General features: G+C 42.4%; 1 protein-coding gene across 1 annotated transcript in view; it reads left to right on the top strand.

The window, feature by feature from the left end:
• Positions 1 to 13,555, top strand: part of LOC146338637 (ligand of Numb protein X 2-like) — a 64,820-nt gene that overhangs the window by 47,063 nt on the left and 4,202 nt on the right. Inside the window, exons 6-9 of the mRNA XM_084814177.1 lie at positions 4,036 to 4,215; positions 9,738 to 9,912; positions 10,096 to 10,324; positions 13,375 to 13,533. Coding sequence (XP_084670303.1) covers positions 4,036 to 4,215; positions 9,738 to 9,912; positions 10,096 to 10,324; positions 13,375 to 13,533 — 743 coding nt within the window. The remainder of the gene's footprint in view (positions 1 to 4,035; positions 4,216 to 9,737; positions 9,913 to 10,095; positions 10,325 to 13,374; positions 13,534 to 13,555) is intronic.

Below are 13,555 nucleotides of genomic sequence, written 5' to 3'. Positions count from 1 at the left end.
ATCTGGAACCATGGGATCTACATTTGGTTTCTTCAGCAAGGGCCTCACCACAGCTCCTTTCAAAGCTGCAGGGACGTTGCCGTCCCTCAAGGAGGCATTTACCACCTCTGAGGTCCAGATATCCAGCCCAGCTCTGGCAGATTTCACAAGCCAGGATGGGCAAGGATCTAAAGGGCAAGTAGTTGGCCTCAGTCCTCCAGGCAGTTTGTCCACATCCTTCAGAGATGCCAGAGATTGAATCTGGGACCCTCTGCATGCAAAGCAGGTGCTCTGAGCTTCAGCCCTTCCCTTAGTTCATTGTGCTTGTTATGAAGCTTGTAAGTTGTAGTGCTTGCTGGCCTGTAAGTTAATGTCTGACTCACACCTCACTGCTGTGGTATATCTGGTGTTAGAATACTTCAGCCACTTCCTTACTCATCCTTTTGCAAGGGATGTCCTGGCATCTTTTTTTTTTTCTGAACTATATCTGCTCCTTTGAGCTCTATTTACATACGATCTGTCGTGCTATGTGGTAAATGTCCACAGGTTGTATTAGTTAGATGCTCCAGGGCCATAATATGATGCTACTGTTTTACCTCACGCTTCGTATTTTGAATGGACTGGCCTCTAGGTCATGTAAAAGGTTAGCTGTCACCTGACAAAAATAATTTCTTCAGGCTGCAGCAGAAGGAAAGATGGGAGGCAGAGGCTTGAGAGACCAGCTCCATCTGTCTCCCATCACTGTTGGGTGGCAGCAGCCATTCCATCAGGCTGCAGCAGAGGGAGAGATGGGAAGCAGAGCCACTCCATTGGCTGTGCTGAGAGACCAGCTCCTTTTCTCCCTGAACTGTTTCCATCCCAGCTGGCTTTTATAAGAACTCTGTAACTTAAGAATTTGTGCCTGAGTTTTTCTCTTCTCATCCTTTTTTCCCCTTTTGTGTTGTGCCTTTTAGATTGTAAGCTTCAGGGCAAGGGCTGGCTCCTAGTTTTTTATTGAACTGGGAGCTTTTTCATTTAAGTAGCAGGGTAAAAATGCTGTAATACATGAAATTAAAGGGCACAGGTCAAAGATCAAGTGGCAAAGAGAATGTCAAGGCAAAAATATGATGTCAACCCTGCTGATACTGTCATATTTACTACTGTGATAAGTAGCTTGCTCAATATGTATTTGGGTGTAGATTTGGACGTGAAGGTTTTTCCATAAGATATACTTAGGTATGCAGGCACACAGGCCACTACCTTATAATGACTGGATTACTCTTTGTATTGAAAAGTATAATTGAAACGCCACACATTTCTGTATCACAAGCTGTTTAAACTGGAAAGAAACAGATCAGTGGTGGTAAAATAGAAACCAACTGGGCCGTTGCCAGTTTTTGAGGAGTCGGCGATGTGTGAAAGTGAGTGAAGGGAAAGGAACACACAGTTTTCATAAGAACACAAATACTTGTCGCTCATACAGATACCTTTGTGTTGAGCTACAATATCAGTATTATAAATACAAAAAATATAATGAATTTTCTGTTAATAATTTGCTAGGTTTGAGGACTGACTGTGAAGCCTAAGAACAAAGTGTTAGCAAAGCACACCAATACAAACTAATACCTATGGAGTGCAGTCCTACAAAATCCCATTCATAACAAGTCCATGCCAGTGATACTGGAATAAAATGTGGTGCTCTACTGAAATTGTAGATGGAGAACTCTCATCTGACTCCCATTGAGGTCTGCTGGAAGACTTCTGCCATTGACTAGCTGCTGGATTGGATTCACAGTGAACTAAATCTAGTGACCTCTTGAGAAAAAGCCCACTCAGTCATAACTCTTTATTGTCAGAATTCAACTTATTTGACATTTCTTCAGTGCTGTTATGAGATGAATCATTTTGGTCTGATTATAGTACTAGGTCGGGGAGAATGGAGGTTAATGATTTTGAGGGCAAACACTGTATTTTAGTTGTAAAAGGTATGTATTTGAAGGAGTTGGATCAAATGTTGTCTTGCCACCAACAGAATGGACACCACTTGTGGATCGAATTCTCCCTTCCTTTGCAGGCCCCTGTGTGCTCCCCAAATCTGCTCTGGAGGTTAAAGGACCCTCTCGAGTAGATACAGATGACAGGGATTGAACTTGGGACCTTCTACATGCAAAGCTTGTATGCAAAGCAGAGAGCTTCGGCTATTGGGCGGTATAGAAATGAAATAAATAAATAAATAAATAAATAAATAAATAAATAAATAAGCTTGTGCTTTTTCACTGAGCTTTGAACTAGACATACTCATGCTGCTAAATTAGCATCTGCTGTTCTTGTGGGATTTGTAGCTCATAGCAGCATTGCACAGTTCTATTACATGCCACAGAATTTGGTGGAGAGTGGCCGTTTTCAGGGGATTACTTAAATGAAACCTGTTTCTCCATAGTATTTGGTGGTAGTCATTTTAATGGGATTGCACTTAATGTGCCATGCTTGTTCACAGAGTGATTAATTTTTTAAAATTTAAATCCATTTTTAAAAAGACTAAAATCTGAATTTTGAAACAAACAAGCATGGTAAAGCCTGCACTTCTCTCAAAAATAAATTCATGAACATATTGAGTTAGAGGTCACTTTTCTGGGTAATGGAAGAACCATTAGAAAAATATCAGCCTTTGAGGTCACATTTAATACATATGATACAATAGGTCATATTACTATCTTTGTTTTTGTGGGATTGATTCTTGGGGGCCGGAGACTGCCATTTTATCTCAGGCATTGTGATCTGGTCACTGGCGCCAGGAGATGCCATCCTGTATTTCACCAGAGCCATCCACTGAGCTTTACCTGGGTTACCTCGTATTACTATTTTGTACACATTTTCTCTCCGAGAGCTCTGCAGTATGCTCAGGTCGCATATTGTGAATATGAATAACTTGTCTAATGACAAGGACATTTACTTCTCATCTCATGAAACAAAACTGATTTTCCCACTACCTTTCGTTCTTCCAAGTTATGGGAGTTCAGTCTTCAGCTCATTGTCCTTGCATATTCATACAGACACTAACAAAAATCGGTTAATTTCACAGTTGCTCCCAATCATTTTTGTTTCACTGCAAAAGACATGTAGGCTGTGTAAATAAAGTTTTTCCTTTTGTATAAAGATTCTATTGAGCTGTAGATCAATATGTTTTAATGGTTATAAAAGCCAGCACATGCTCTTAAGAAATATTTCAGTTACAAAATGTGAAACTAAATCCGTCCTTTTCCTTGAATCTTTCAGTCAACTCACCTTGTTTGCCTTCTTTGCTGCAGTGCTGCCCTTGTTTAATATGTCACAGTTTAACATTACATGTGTGTTAAGGTTAAGCAGGAGAAATCTTGCTCTGTGTGTGTGCGTGTGCGTGTGTGTGTGCACGTGCATGGAGGGGAAGCGCATGTTCCTGAGCTCTCTCCTGATCTGTAAACCATAATAATCCTGAGCTCTCTCCTGATCTGTAAACCATAATTTGCATCTAGGGACCGCGGTGGCTTAGTGGTTAAGACGCTGAACTGCAGACTGGAAGGTCGGCAGGTCAGCAGTTCGAGACCCAAGTGCCGCGTGACGGAGTGAGCTCCCATCTTCAGTCCCAGCTTCTGCCAACCTAGCAGTTCGAAAGCAAGAAATTGCAAGTAGATAAATAGGTACTGCCTCAGCGGGAAAGGTAACAGCTTTCCGTGCACCTCGGTGTTCAGTCATGCCGGCCACATGACCACGGAAGTGTCTTTGGACAGTGCTGGCTCTTCGGCTTAGAAACAGGGATGAGCACCGCACCCTAGAGTTGGACACGACTGGTTGGGGACACCTTTACCTTTAGGTTTGCATCTGCACTGGAATGTTGAGACATCATTTAAAAGTTAGGTCAGTGACCAAAGTATTTGACAAGTATTTGATAAGTGTCAAACTGACGTTAGAATATATATTATATTTTTTCCAGTGATCCACTGGGAGCCTTTAAATCATGTGATTATGTGACTTGGGCTTTAAAGTTTCATGTTTAAAAACACGCATTTTAAGCATCTCTTTTTTGGCTTTTCCTGACAGGCTAGTGAAGCACAAGTCAACTTTGTGGTTCTCCGTCAGTCTGGCGTGCAACTCTCAGACGTTGTTGAAGATGGAAGCACATCAAATACTAGCAGCAGCAGCAGTAATGGGGGGAGTCCTGTGCACCATCGCAGGAGACCTGAACAGAATCACTATCAACGGAAATCCAGCTATCAGAAGGCATGTCTTGCGACTAATTTCTGGTTTGGGATTTATACATTAGCTTGACTTATTTGCTACTTGAATATAGGGTATTATGCAAATAGCACCTCAAGATATAAGAAGAGACTAGATTGTGAGGGGCAAAATTTGAGTTTACATTGCATTGCCATGAATTCCTGTATGGAAGTAGTTTTAGCTAGTAATATTCACAGCAACTAAACAGCCATTATCTGCTGAGCACATGATGTCAATTTTGCTTATGTATCCAGCATTTTAATAAGAAGACAAATTGTCCTCTAGACCAGTGGGTGGTGTGTTTTTTCCCAGACTTTCTACCTTCAAGAAACTCCTGCCCCTTGACACCTTATGAGGAAACCCTTGTACATTTGCTGTGGAGCCCGTGTGGTGCATTCTAGAGCATACTCTAGGAGGTACACTCAGTTCACACGGAGCATGGACCATGCCTTTTGGGCCTTACTGTTGCCCTGTTTTAACTTAGAGTGTGGTCTTGAACACAGTGGCAAAGTGTGATTAACAGACTAAAATAGTTGCTTTTGTTCTGTCTGTTCAGTGGCCATGCTGGTTGGGATGTTGGAAGCTGGACTCCCAACTCATCTAGAAGGCACCGGGTTGGCAAAGACTGGCTCAGGTTCTGTTAGATGAAAACCACCAGTCTGAAGAAGTCTACAGTTATTGGCTGAAAAGCAATTTCTCAGTCTGGATTGGTGGGGAGTGAAGAAAGGTTCTGGAAGCTAGTCAGCTAGTCACTTGAAAGGTGTGGGCAGTTGGTGGAGGGAGAAGAGAGAAGGGCACTTGGCAGAAAGAGGGCTTTTATCCCTAGAAGAGTATAAAGTAACAAAGTAAGGTAGGTAGTAAGATTAGACATAATGAGTGAGAATATAGTTAGACAGGGTCAGTTGAAATACAGCAGATTGTGTCTATCATCTTTGAATTTCATATGCTTCTTACTTCTAATAGCTTTCTTTTTACATGCACAAAGAAGACATGTTAAAAAGAGTGTATTTTTGTTCTCCACTGTTAACTACTGAAAATATCTAATAATTATTTAATATACGCCTGGTTACTTAACATTTTAAAACAAGTGTGTAGAGATCCAGCTTGTAAAACTCCAACACCCAAGGCTACCCCACACTACCAAAAGGCTGTTTAAGGAGGTGTCATAGGAGGTTTTAATTGTGTGGTTTCTTAGGGTGGGAGGGACATCCATGCTAGGAAAGTAATCAGTGATATTGGTTATGTTGTAACAGTGTCAAAATTTCAAGCAATATTGTTTCTGGCTGTGAGTCGGTGGTGGCAGTAAGTGAGGTTACTCAGCAGTCCTGAATCTGGAAACGGTGGAAGTAAATTAATATCTAGGGCAAGCTGGTCATCACAAACACATCCAGCAGACCTCTACAACTGCATGTATGATACGGAGGAAGGTCCACTGTAGGGGGGAAAGTTGTCTTTTAGATGCAGCGCGTTTCAAAACCGTTGCTCGGATTAGTGTAATGTGTTTGTCCCTGTTCTGTATATACCAGATCCTCTGTATATTCATTGCAGCCTGGTGGAAACACCATTTACATTTACATTTGTTTTACATTTTCCAAAGCATTTATTTTGCAATACTAGTTGCTTTTCATTGTTGGGTATAGATTTCAGGTTCTCCCTGCCACACAAAAAAAATTGTTCTTGGTGATTATGAGGCTCTAGGGGCAGACTGTTATATATTAAACTTGAAGCCTGCCATCTCTAAAATCTTTCTAGAACCTTTAGCCAGCTGATTCCACCCCCCCTTCTCCACAGATTTCCTCATCTTGAAAGGGGAACTGGAACAGATTGTCATTTCAATGCCAGCCCCAGGCAGACTGTTCTATATTTAAGCTGCCATATGTGTGAAGAAACACTTCTTGAACAAGCTGGGGATTTCTCATGTTTAATTTGTCAAATAAGTACTGCATCATTTATTGTTCTCATTTACTGGCTTGAGCAAAATATTTATCCCCTCTATATCCATTGCATATCTTGTCCCCTCCTTCCTGGCCCCACAGCATGGGTGAGGTTGTTTTTGAGCACTTCTGTTTCTGAGATGGGTAGTGGAATTTTAAATAGTGCTTCATGTTGACCAGCCCCCCACATTGGTTAAAAATACCACTGCCATTGTCCTCATTGTCCATTAAAGACTTACTAGTAATTTTGTCCTCATGCTGCAATTTTATTTGATTTTTATTTCCTTTCTAAATTTTTCTGACCTACTTTCAGGAGCCCAGAAGGGCCCATAAGGTGGCTTCCAGGTTAAAAATAGAAAAATACAATACAAATAATGGGATAAAAAGAAATATAATTTGTCAATTAAATCATTAAAGCAGGAGGAGGTTAAAGTGGATTAAAGGCAGGGCAGAATTCTAAAATACCTTTGCAACCTTCCTAAAACCTGAGAGAGGGCCAACTGAACCTCTTTTGGGAGAGAGTTCCACAATCTGGGTGCCACAACTGAAAAGGCCTGCTTTCATGTCGCCAGTAGGGAGGAACATGGACCCAGGGCCTCGGATGTTGAACACTTGTGAGTGAGCAGGTTCATGTGGCGAGGTGCCCGTCCATCTTTCCAACTCTGTATCTTTCACTTGCAGGGCCAGGGAAAGGATTCTGTGTGATCCTATGGTGAGAGTGGCGGGAGAGCAGTTATTTATTAAAGCAATAGGGTATCATTTTGTTTTATATTGGGATTATTAGTAGGGATCTGCAGTCTTTTCTGTATTCCAGAGCAATTGTGATCCAAAATCAGTTGCAGCTGATAGGACTTAAGTATATGTTAAAAAACAACAACCCTTCTACTGTTTTCTTGAGAGAAGACACATGTAACAAATATAGTTGCCATATTCCATAGTTGATCCCATACAGGTGATCTAGTGGAGCCATTTCCCATTCAATTATTTTATGTTATTTATTGTGGGTTCATGTTAGTTCCATGTTGTATAACTACTAAATGGTATGGTTTGAAGCACGCATGCATTAAAAACACCACCACGCAAATCTTGTTTACACTGTGGAAATACTGCACACAGTTGCTACTCCAGGGTAAACCTGACCTGTTCACCCAGAGAATTAACATTACCAGCAGCCAGACTTTGTAATATCCTGGGTGTACGGGTTTCTTTTGTAGTGCAGACAAGCTTCCTTCAATTAGCAGATTGGCACAAAGGTTTTCTGGTAAAGGTACCCATCCCTACTAGTTCCTACCCACCCACCTCCCACTCCCCACAGTCACTTACAAATATATCATGGAAGAAGCTGTGTGATCACACAGTCTCTAAAAAAAAAAGGGCAAATAATAAAACCTAAGGAAGAGAGAAGGTAGGGGGAGAAAGCAGAGGAGCTCAGGTGGATTGGGAGATGTTACATTGGCAACCATGTTTCTTCTTCATGATCTCTATGCATCATACCACATATGGGCTCTGTGCCTGCGTGGAGCCCTGTCTGGGAACAGTCTGGAGTGGAGGAATTTTGGTGGGAACCTGCCCCCACCATCCCAGAGTGCATGCCTAGTGGGCGAGTTCCTGCCCATTCCCTCGCTTCTCTTTCGACCGCCACTTTAGCAGCCTCACTGTGAAACTTGGGGGGAGGTACGTTGGCAGCTGTGTTTCCAAATCATGCCTTTTCTCATTAACGATAATGAAAGGTTGTGGGTCTTCTCCTAAGTTCTGTTTCAGAGGGACCTGGGAAAGCAAGGGTGGGGGGTTGGGTGAGGATGGGTATCTAGCCTGTAGAATAATTACTTCTATTTGTTGACTTTTAATATATAATAATAAAGCTTAATGCTAAAAACAAACAGCAGAATGGTTTGGTTTTAGCCTTTAGTATGGGAAACCACCCCGCTATAGTCTGCCATGAAAACGCCAGCGCAAGCACCGGGTCATTACTGACCCCTCTAGGGGTCAGTAATGACCCGGTGCTTGCACAGGAGGAATCTTTCCTTTATTATTTTAAAAATAGAAGCATTTAAAAACATTTGTGCACTTCAGAGTTTTAGTAGGTGCATAATGCAGGTCTGTTATATTGACAGGATTTGCATGATCACAGCCATGGAAATAAGCAATGGCAACTTATTTCCCTTGCAGTGCATGCCAGCGTGTCACATGCTGGTGGAATTTGCATAATTCCCCTCACCAGCATGAGGTAATGTCATGCGAACCTGGGCAGCATGGCTTGTTGGTGTTGGCAGCAACCCTCAAATGAGCCATGGGCTGTAATTGGGTTGCTGCCCTGTCCCAACAAGCCATGCTGCCCGGGTTTACATGACACAATAAGCCACAGTAAGCTGGGCACCTGTGGGTGCGATGCAAAAGTGGCATCCGCAGGAGCTTAGCACAACACAACAGCCACTCTGGCTAAATGAAGCCACTGTGGGTATCCATGTCATACAAACCGGCACATTTACTTGTTCAAGTAGAAATGTGTTACGTAACCTGAGAAAGAAACCTTAAGAATTTGGAGAGTCCCAGCTGATCATTTAGTCAAAGGTCACACCCTTAACAGGACATGCTTACCTCTAAAGCATCCCAAGAGATGCTTGTCAGGCAGCACAATCCTATGTGCATCTGTCTGCTCCAGAAGTAAGTCCCATAAGTACCCACACTCGGAGAATGAGTTTGCTATTAATATATAGGATATATGTAGTCATGAGTAGTTAGTTATGAGCACTTCTATGTATTCCATTTGAACATTTCACATCAATCTTTTTTTGTCTCCAAACTGAACGTGTCTAGTTCTTTTCACCATTTTTGACAGAAATTATCTTAAGATTTTAATATTTTAAAGTCTCCTGTGAATATTTCCATTGTGTCATCAACCTCCTTGAATTATCGTACCCAGAATGGGATGCAACAGGTCAAGTGGAAGTTTATTGTCTTAGGATGATGCGGTGGCTATTATCGAAGCTTTGGCTGTACATTGAAATAGCTCGAAGTAGTGATTATTTTTCCTACAATATCAGGACTTGTTAGCACTGACGTACAATCAATATGTATGTATGTATGTTTGTATGTATGTATGTATTTATTGCCCCTTCATGGATCACTGCCTTGTTGTGGCGAAGGGGCTTGCATAACTCGGTGAAGCCATAAGCTATGCCATGCGGGGCCACCCAAGACGGACAGGTCATGCAGAGTGTTCTGACAAAATGTGGTCCACTGGAGAAGGAAATGGCAACCCACTCCAGTATTCTTGCCAAGAAAACCCCATGGAATGTATCACAAGGCTAAGACTGAAGGCAAAAGGAGAAGGGGACGGCAGAGGATGAGATGGCTAGATAGCATCACCGATGCAATGAATATGAACTTGAGCACGCTCCAGGAGAGAGCGCAGGACAGGAAGGCCTGGCATGCTATGGTCCATGGGGTCACGAAGAGTCGGACATGACTGAACAACAACAACAATGTATTTATTACATTTCTATTCCCCCCAGTAGCCAAAGCTCTCTGAGCAGTTCACAACAATAACTGTTGTCTCTCTCTCTCCCCCCCCCCCCGCCTCTCTTTTAGGCACTCCTTCAAGGATACCTCAACCAAGAGAAGGTAGTTACCATAAAGAAGGAGCCAAAAGAATCTCTAGGAATAACCATAGGAGGTGGAAGGGACGTTAAAAATAGACTCCCTATTTATGTAACTAGTGTACAGCCTGTTGGCTGCCTCTTCAGAGATGGAAGGATTAAGAAAGGTAAGATGCCTTTAGAACCTCCTTTTTTAATTTGATGCATGAGCTAGCATTGAGAGAACAGAATACTGTGTAATTATGCATTAATGAAACTGCAGACGTCATAGTGGTCCGAAGTAAAGATTTAAATTTTATAACAAAAGGTTGGTTACAATCTATCCCTTTTTATATATATATATAAAACAGGAGATGTACTTTTGAGTATAAATAATGTCGATTTGACTCATCTGAGCTACAACGAAGCAGTCTCTGCGCTGAAATCGAATGCTGCATTGCACACCGTGGCACTGAAAGCCCTGGAAATTGTGGTACCAGAGCAGGCATCTGAATCTGCTGAGGCTCCTGATACCGGCGAAAATGGGTTCAGCTGGGCTAGCTGGGCTCCTCTCTGGACCATGTGGCTTGGACTGCCTAGGTAAGTCTGTCTGCTTGTTGTTTCCTGGTTATGGATTTGGGTTGGCCTACTTTGCTTAAAACGTTGTAATGAAAGTCCCTCTTGCTTTAAAAACTAATCAAGAAACTCCTAAAACTTTTCAGTACTTCTGTTCACCATGCCTTTGAAAAGTCATGCTTGAAAATGATCCTCAAAGTCATTGGCTAAGACATCACACCAAAGAAAGCGGAACTATGCTTTGTTGTGATGTCAGACTATAGTTTAGGGCCATCACCCTGCCTTCAGATGCTGCCGCACCATGGGGGTGCAGTGAACTTACAAAGCTGAGAGGACAGAAAACAAATGCAGACAAGCAACTCTGAGCCATGGTTTTGGTCCGTTTGCATGTTTTGAAAGCTCAAACCATAGTCTGTGTTCTAAATTATGATTAGCATAAGCCATAGTATGGTGTAATAATTGAATTGAACCTCTCGTGTTTTAGAAGAGAGAATCAAAAGCACATTTATGCAGTCTTAGTGGCTTCATTGAACTGCAAAATGCTCTCTGGAAGATCTAAGGAAACTAGATGTGATGACAAAAGCAGATTTGCAGATGAAAATAGTAATCCTGCACCATCAAGTCCATTCTCCTCTGTCCATAATGTGTAGTGATGTGTAATGTCGCACCATCACCGTGGGGTGGCTCTTGGAAACAATATAGTCCTATTACGTCATGTATTTCCATACCTGCACATAATAAGCAGAGGAGGGGGAGCGCATCGTAAGGCTGGCACTTTCAGCCTAAACCCCTGTGTGTTGTTGTAAATGTGTGTTGAATACAGAAGTGTAACAATGCTGGATTCTGAAGACAGTTAACACTGAGGTTGTTAGTGCTTCATGAAAGGATCTTTCCTGAGAGCTGATCCAGCATAGTGGCTCCAAAATACTTCCTTTATTCTGAACCTGCATCACTTGGCTTCAGAAGAATGTTGGCATGCCTCCTTGTGGTTAGATGTAGAAATTCACATCAGTGTAAATAGGCTGCGGGAAACAAAAATAGTCTCCAAACCACAGGTAGGCAACTTGGTGCCCTCCAGATATTTTGGACTACCCCTTTCATCTCCTGTAGCCAGCATGCCAAATGGTCAGGGATTATGGCAGTTGTAGTCCAAAACATCTGGAGGACACCAGGTTGCCTACCCTGCTCTAAACTATTTGTGGCCTGCTGGAGTTTAGATAATTAGTTCCAAGTTGAATGGTGGGTGCGAGGAAGTTCATGTGGGGTGGGGAGTAGTGCTTGCACACTGCTGTACAAGGTAGTCTGAGGGACGACTGGCTTTCTTTTTCTTAATTTAAAAATGAAGCAGCATCACCTAGCTGACTATCATCCAGTAACACGGCTGTCTGTTCTGTAAATTGAGCTGCTGCTGCCGCCCCTCGGAATATGCTACATGATGACATAGCTTCTGTGTCAAAAGCATGGTGCAGAAGAAAGCTGCTGTTCTTAGCCTTTTTGTCGCATGCGTAGCTTATTGGGACTCTGACATTTATAGTTTGTGTCGTGATGTAAAAGAAAAAAAAGTTTCATTCCATTTCCCCATTCACAGCATTTGCCTGCATGCTTGGTACTGCAGTGTTTTTACCAAGGCTGTCACAAATGCTCTCCTACTTTAAACCTAAATGTTGAAATGGTGCTTTTGGGGCATGGGGAAGAAAAAGAATGTGAAAATGCTTTCCTCCACCAATCTTATTCACTGTTGTCGTTTCCTCTACCTGCTGCTCCTTCATTACCGTTTTTCCTTCTTGTTACTGTGACATCTTCTCCATTAATTCACATGGGTACCCCCGGTCATCTGGGGGAATCACACAGTGAATGGGAGGATATCCTGATTCTACATAGTTGCTCAGATTTGGCTATATGCTGATTTTCACTGAGGTCAAGCTGAGTTCAGAATGTGGGCAATGCTTCCTTAGAAGAAGAATGTTTCAGCCCATTTTGAAGTAATTGCTAAAAAGGGGCACAGGTTTTCTTTTTTTCTGTGCTTCCAAAAATGTTCATGAAAATGCTCTCACTCCTTTTGGTTGAGTCGTACCTTTTTTTTTTTATACAACATCTGAATTTTTGATAGGAGAATATCAAGTGCACAATCAGGTGTTTCAGGTGCATAACACTGGATCCTGGCATGCTGTGGTTTTCAAATATGCGCTCCTTTCTGTTTCCTCATCCTCTCTCTAGAGCACTCCTCCCACCCCCACGTCCTACCATTAATAATAGTTCCATGTGCACAAATGCAAACCATAGTTCTCTCACAAACCAGAGATTGTAGTGAGCTACCTTGAAGTGAGTTCCTGGTTTATGTCAGCTGTGGTTTGTGTAGGTGTGCATGTAGTGTAAACTGGGGTAAGAAAGTAAGGGGCAATTCCTTCAGAGCGGGAGGAGGGAGCATGTGTGGACATGGCTGGCTCCCAGTCTATAAGGCACAGTTTGCAGGACAGCATTACATTTGCACCACTCATTGTATATTGAAGTTGCGGGATAGATCAGATTTTCGCCATCTAATCAATACAGGAAATGTTGTTTTTACGAGGTACGCTGCTTTTGTAAAGTGCCCAAACCCTTTTCTTAACACTTAGTTCTTGCTCATGATTTTGCACATCTTGTTCTGTTGTTATATGGAGATCATATGTCAAGTCTGTATAAAACTCCTTCACAAAGAAAGGTCCCAGTCAGTGTGTTTCATCAGCCATTGGCAGCAAGGCTGCCTTCCCTAACACAATGTTTGCTTTCCATCAAAGAACCTGCATGCCGAGTACAGTCATTGTTTCCTGATATACAATCCATTGGAAACCTGATATTTGATCCCCAAGCAGCAGTGATGCTGGTGGTAATGCTCTCATAGTCGTATTGAGTTGAAGGAGCGCTCAAATGTAACACAGATGTGGCATTTCCTACTTAACTTTCTCTGACACTACAGTATTCCTTTCCCCTGACTGAAGGTAAAGGATAATTCAGCTTCCACATGAAAAGAAGGAAGCGGGCAGTTCTGCACAGAAGACAAAGTGCTCTCCCTGACTGACTGTGTTCTGTTTCAGCCACCTCCACTGCTGTCAAGATATTATCTTGCATAAAAGCAGCTCTGAGAGCTGGGGATTCAGCATAGTTGGCGGGTTTGAAGAAAACAAAGGGAATCAGCCGTTCTTCATTAAAACCATTGTTCCAGGAACCCCTGCCTTCCGGGACAAAAGGCTAAAGTATGTACACAGTTGGCTTCCA

The sequence above is a fragment of the Heloderma suspectum genome, chromosome 9, assembly GCF_057233095.1.
Source record: "Heloderma suspectum isolate Gila_16-S chromosome 9, 16-S_ref, whole genome shotgun sequence".
NCBI lineage: Eukaryota > Metazoa > Chordata > Lepidosauria > Squamata > Helodermatidae > Heloderma > Heloderma suspectum.
Note: the sequence above shows the minus strand (reverse complement) of the source record. Positions and strands in the feature narration are given on the sequence as shown.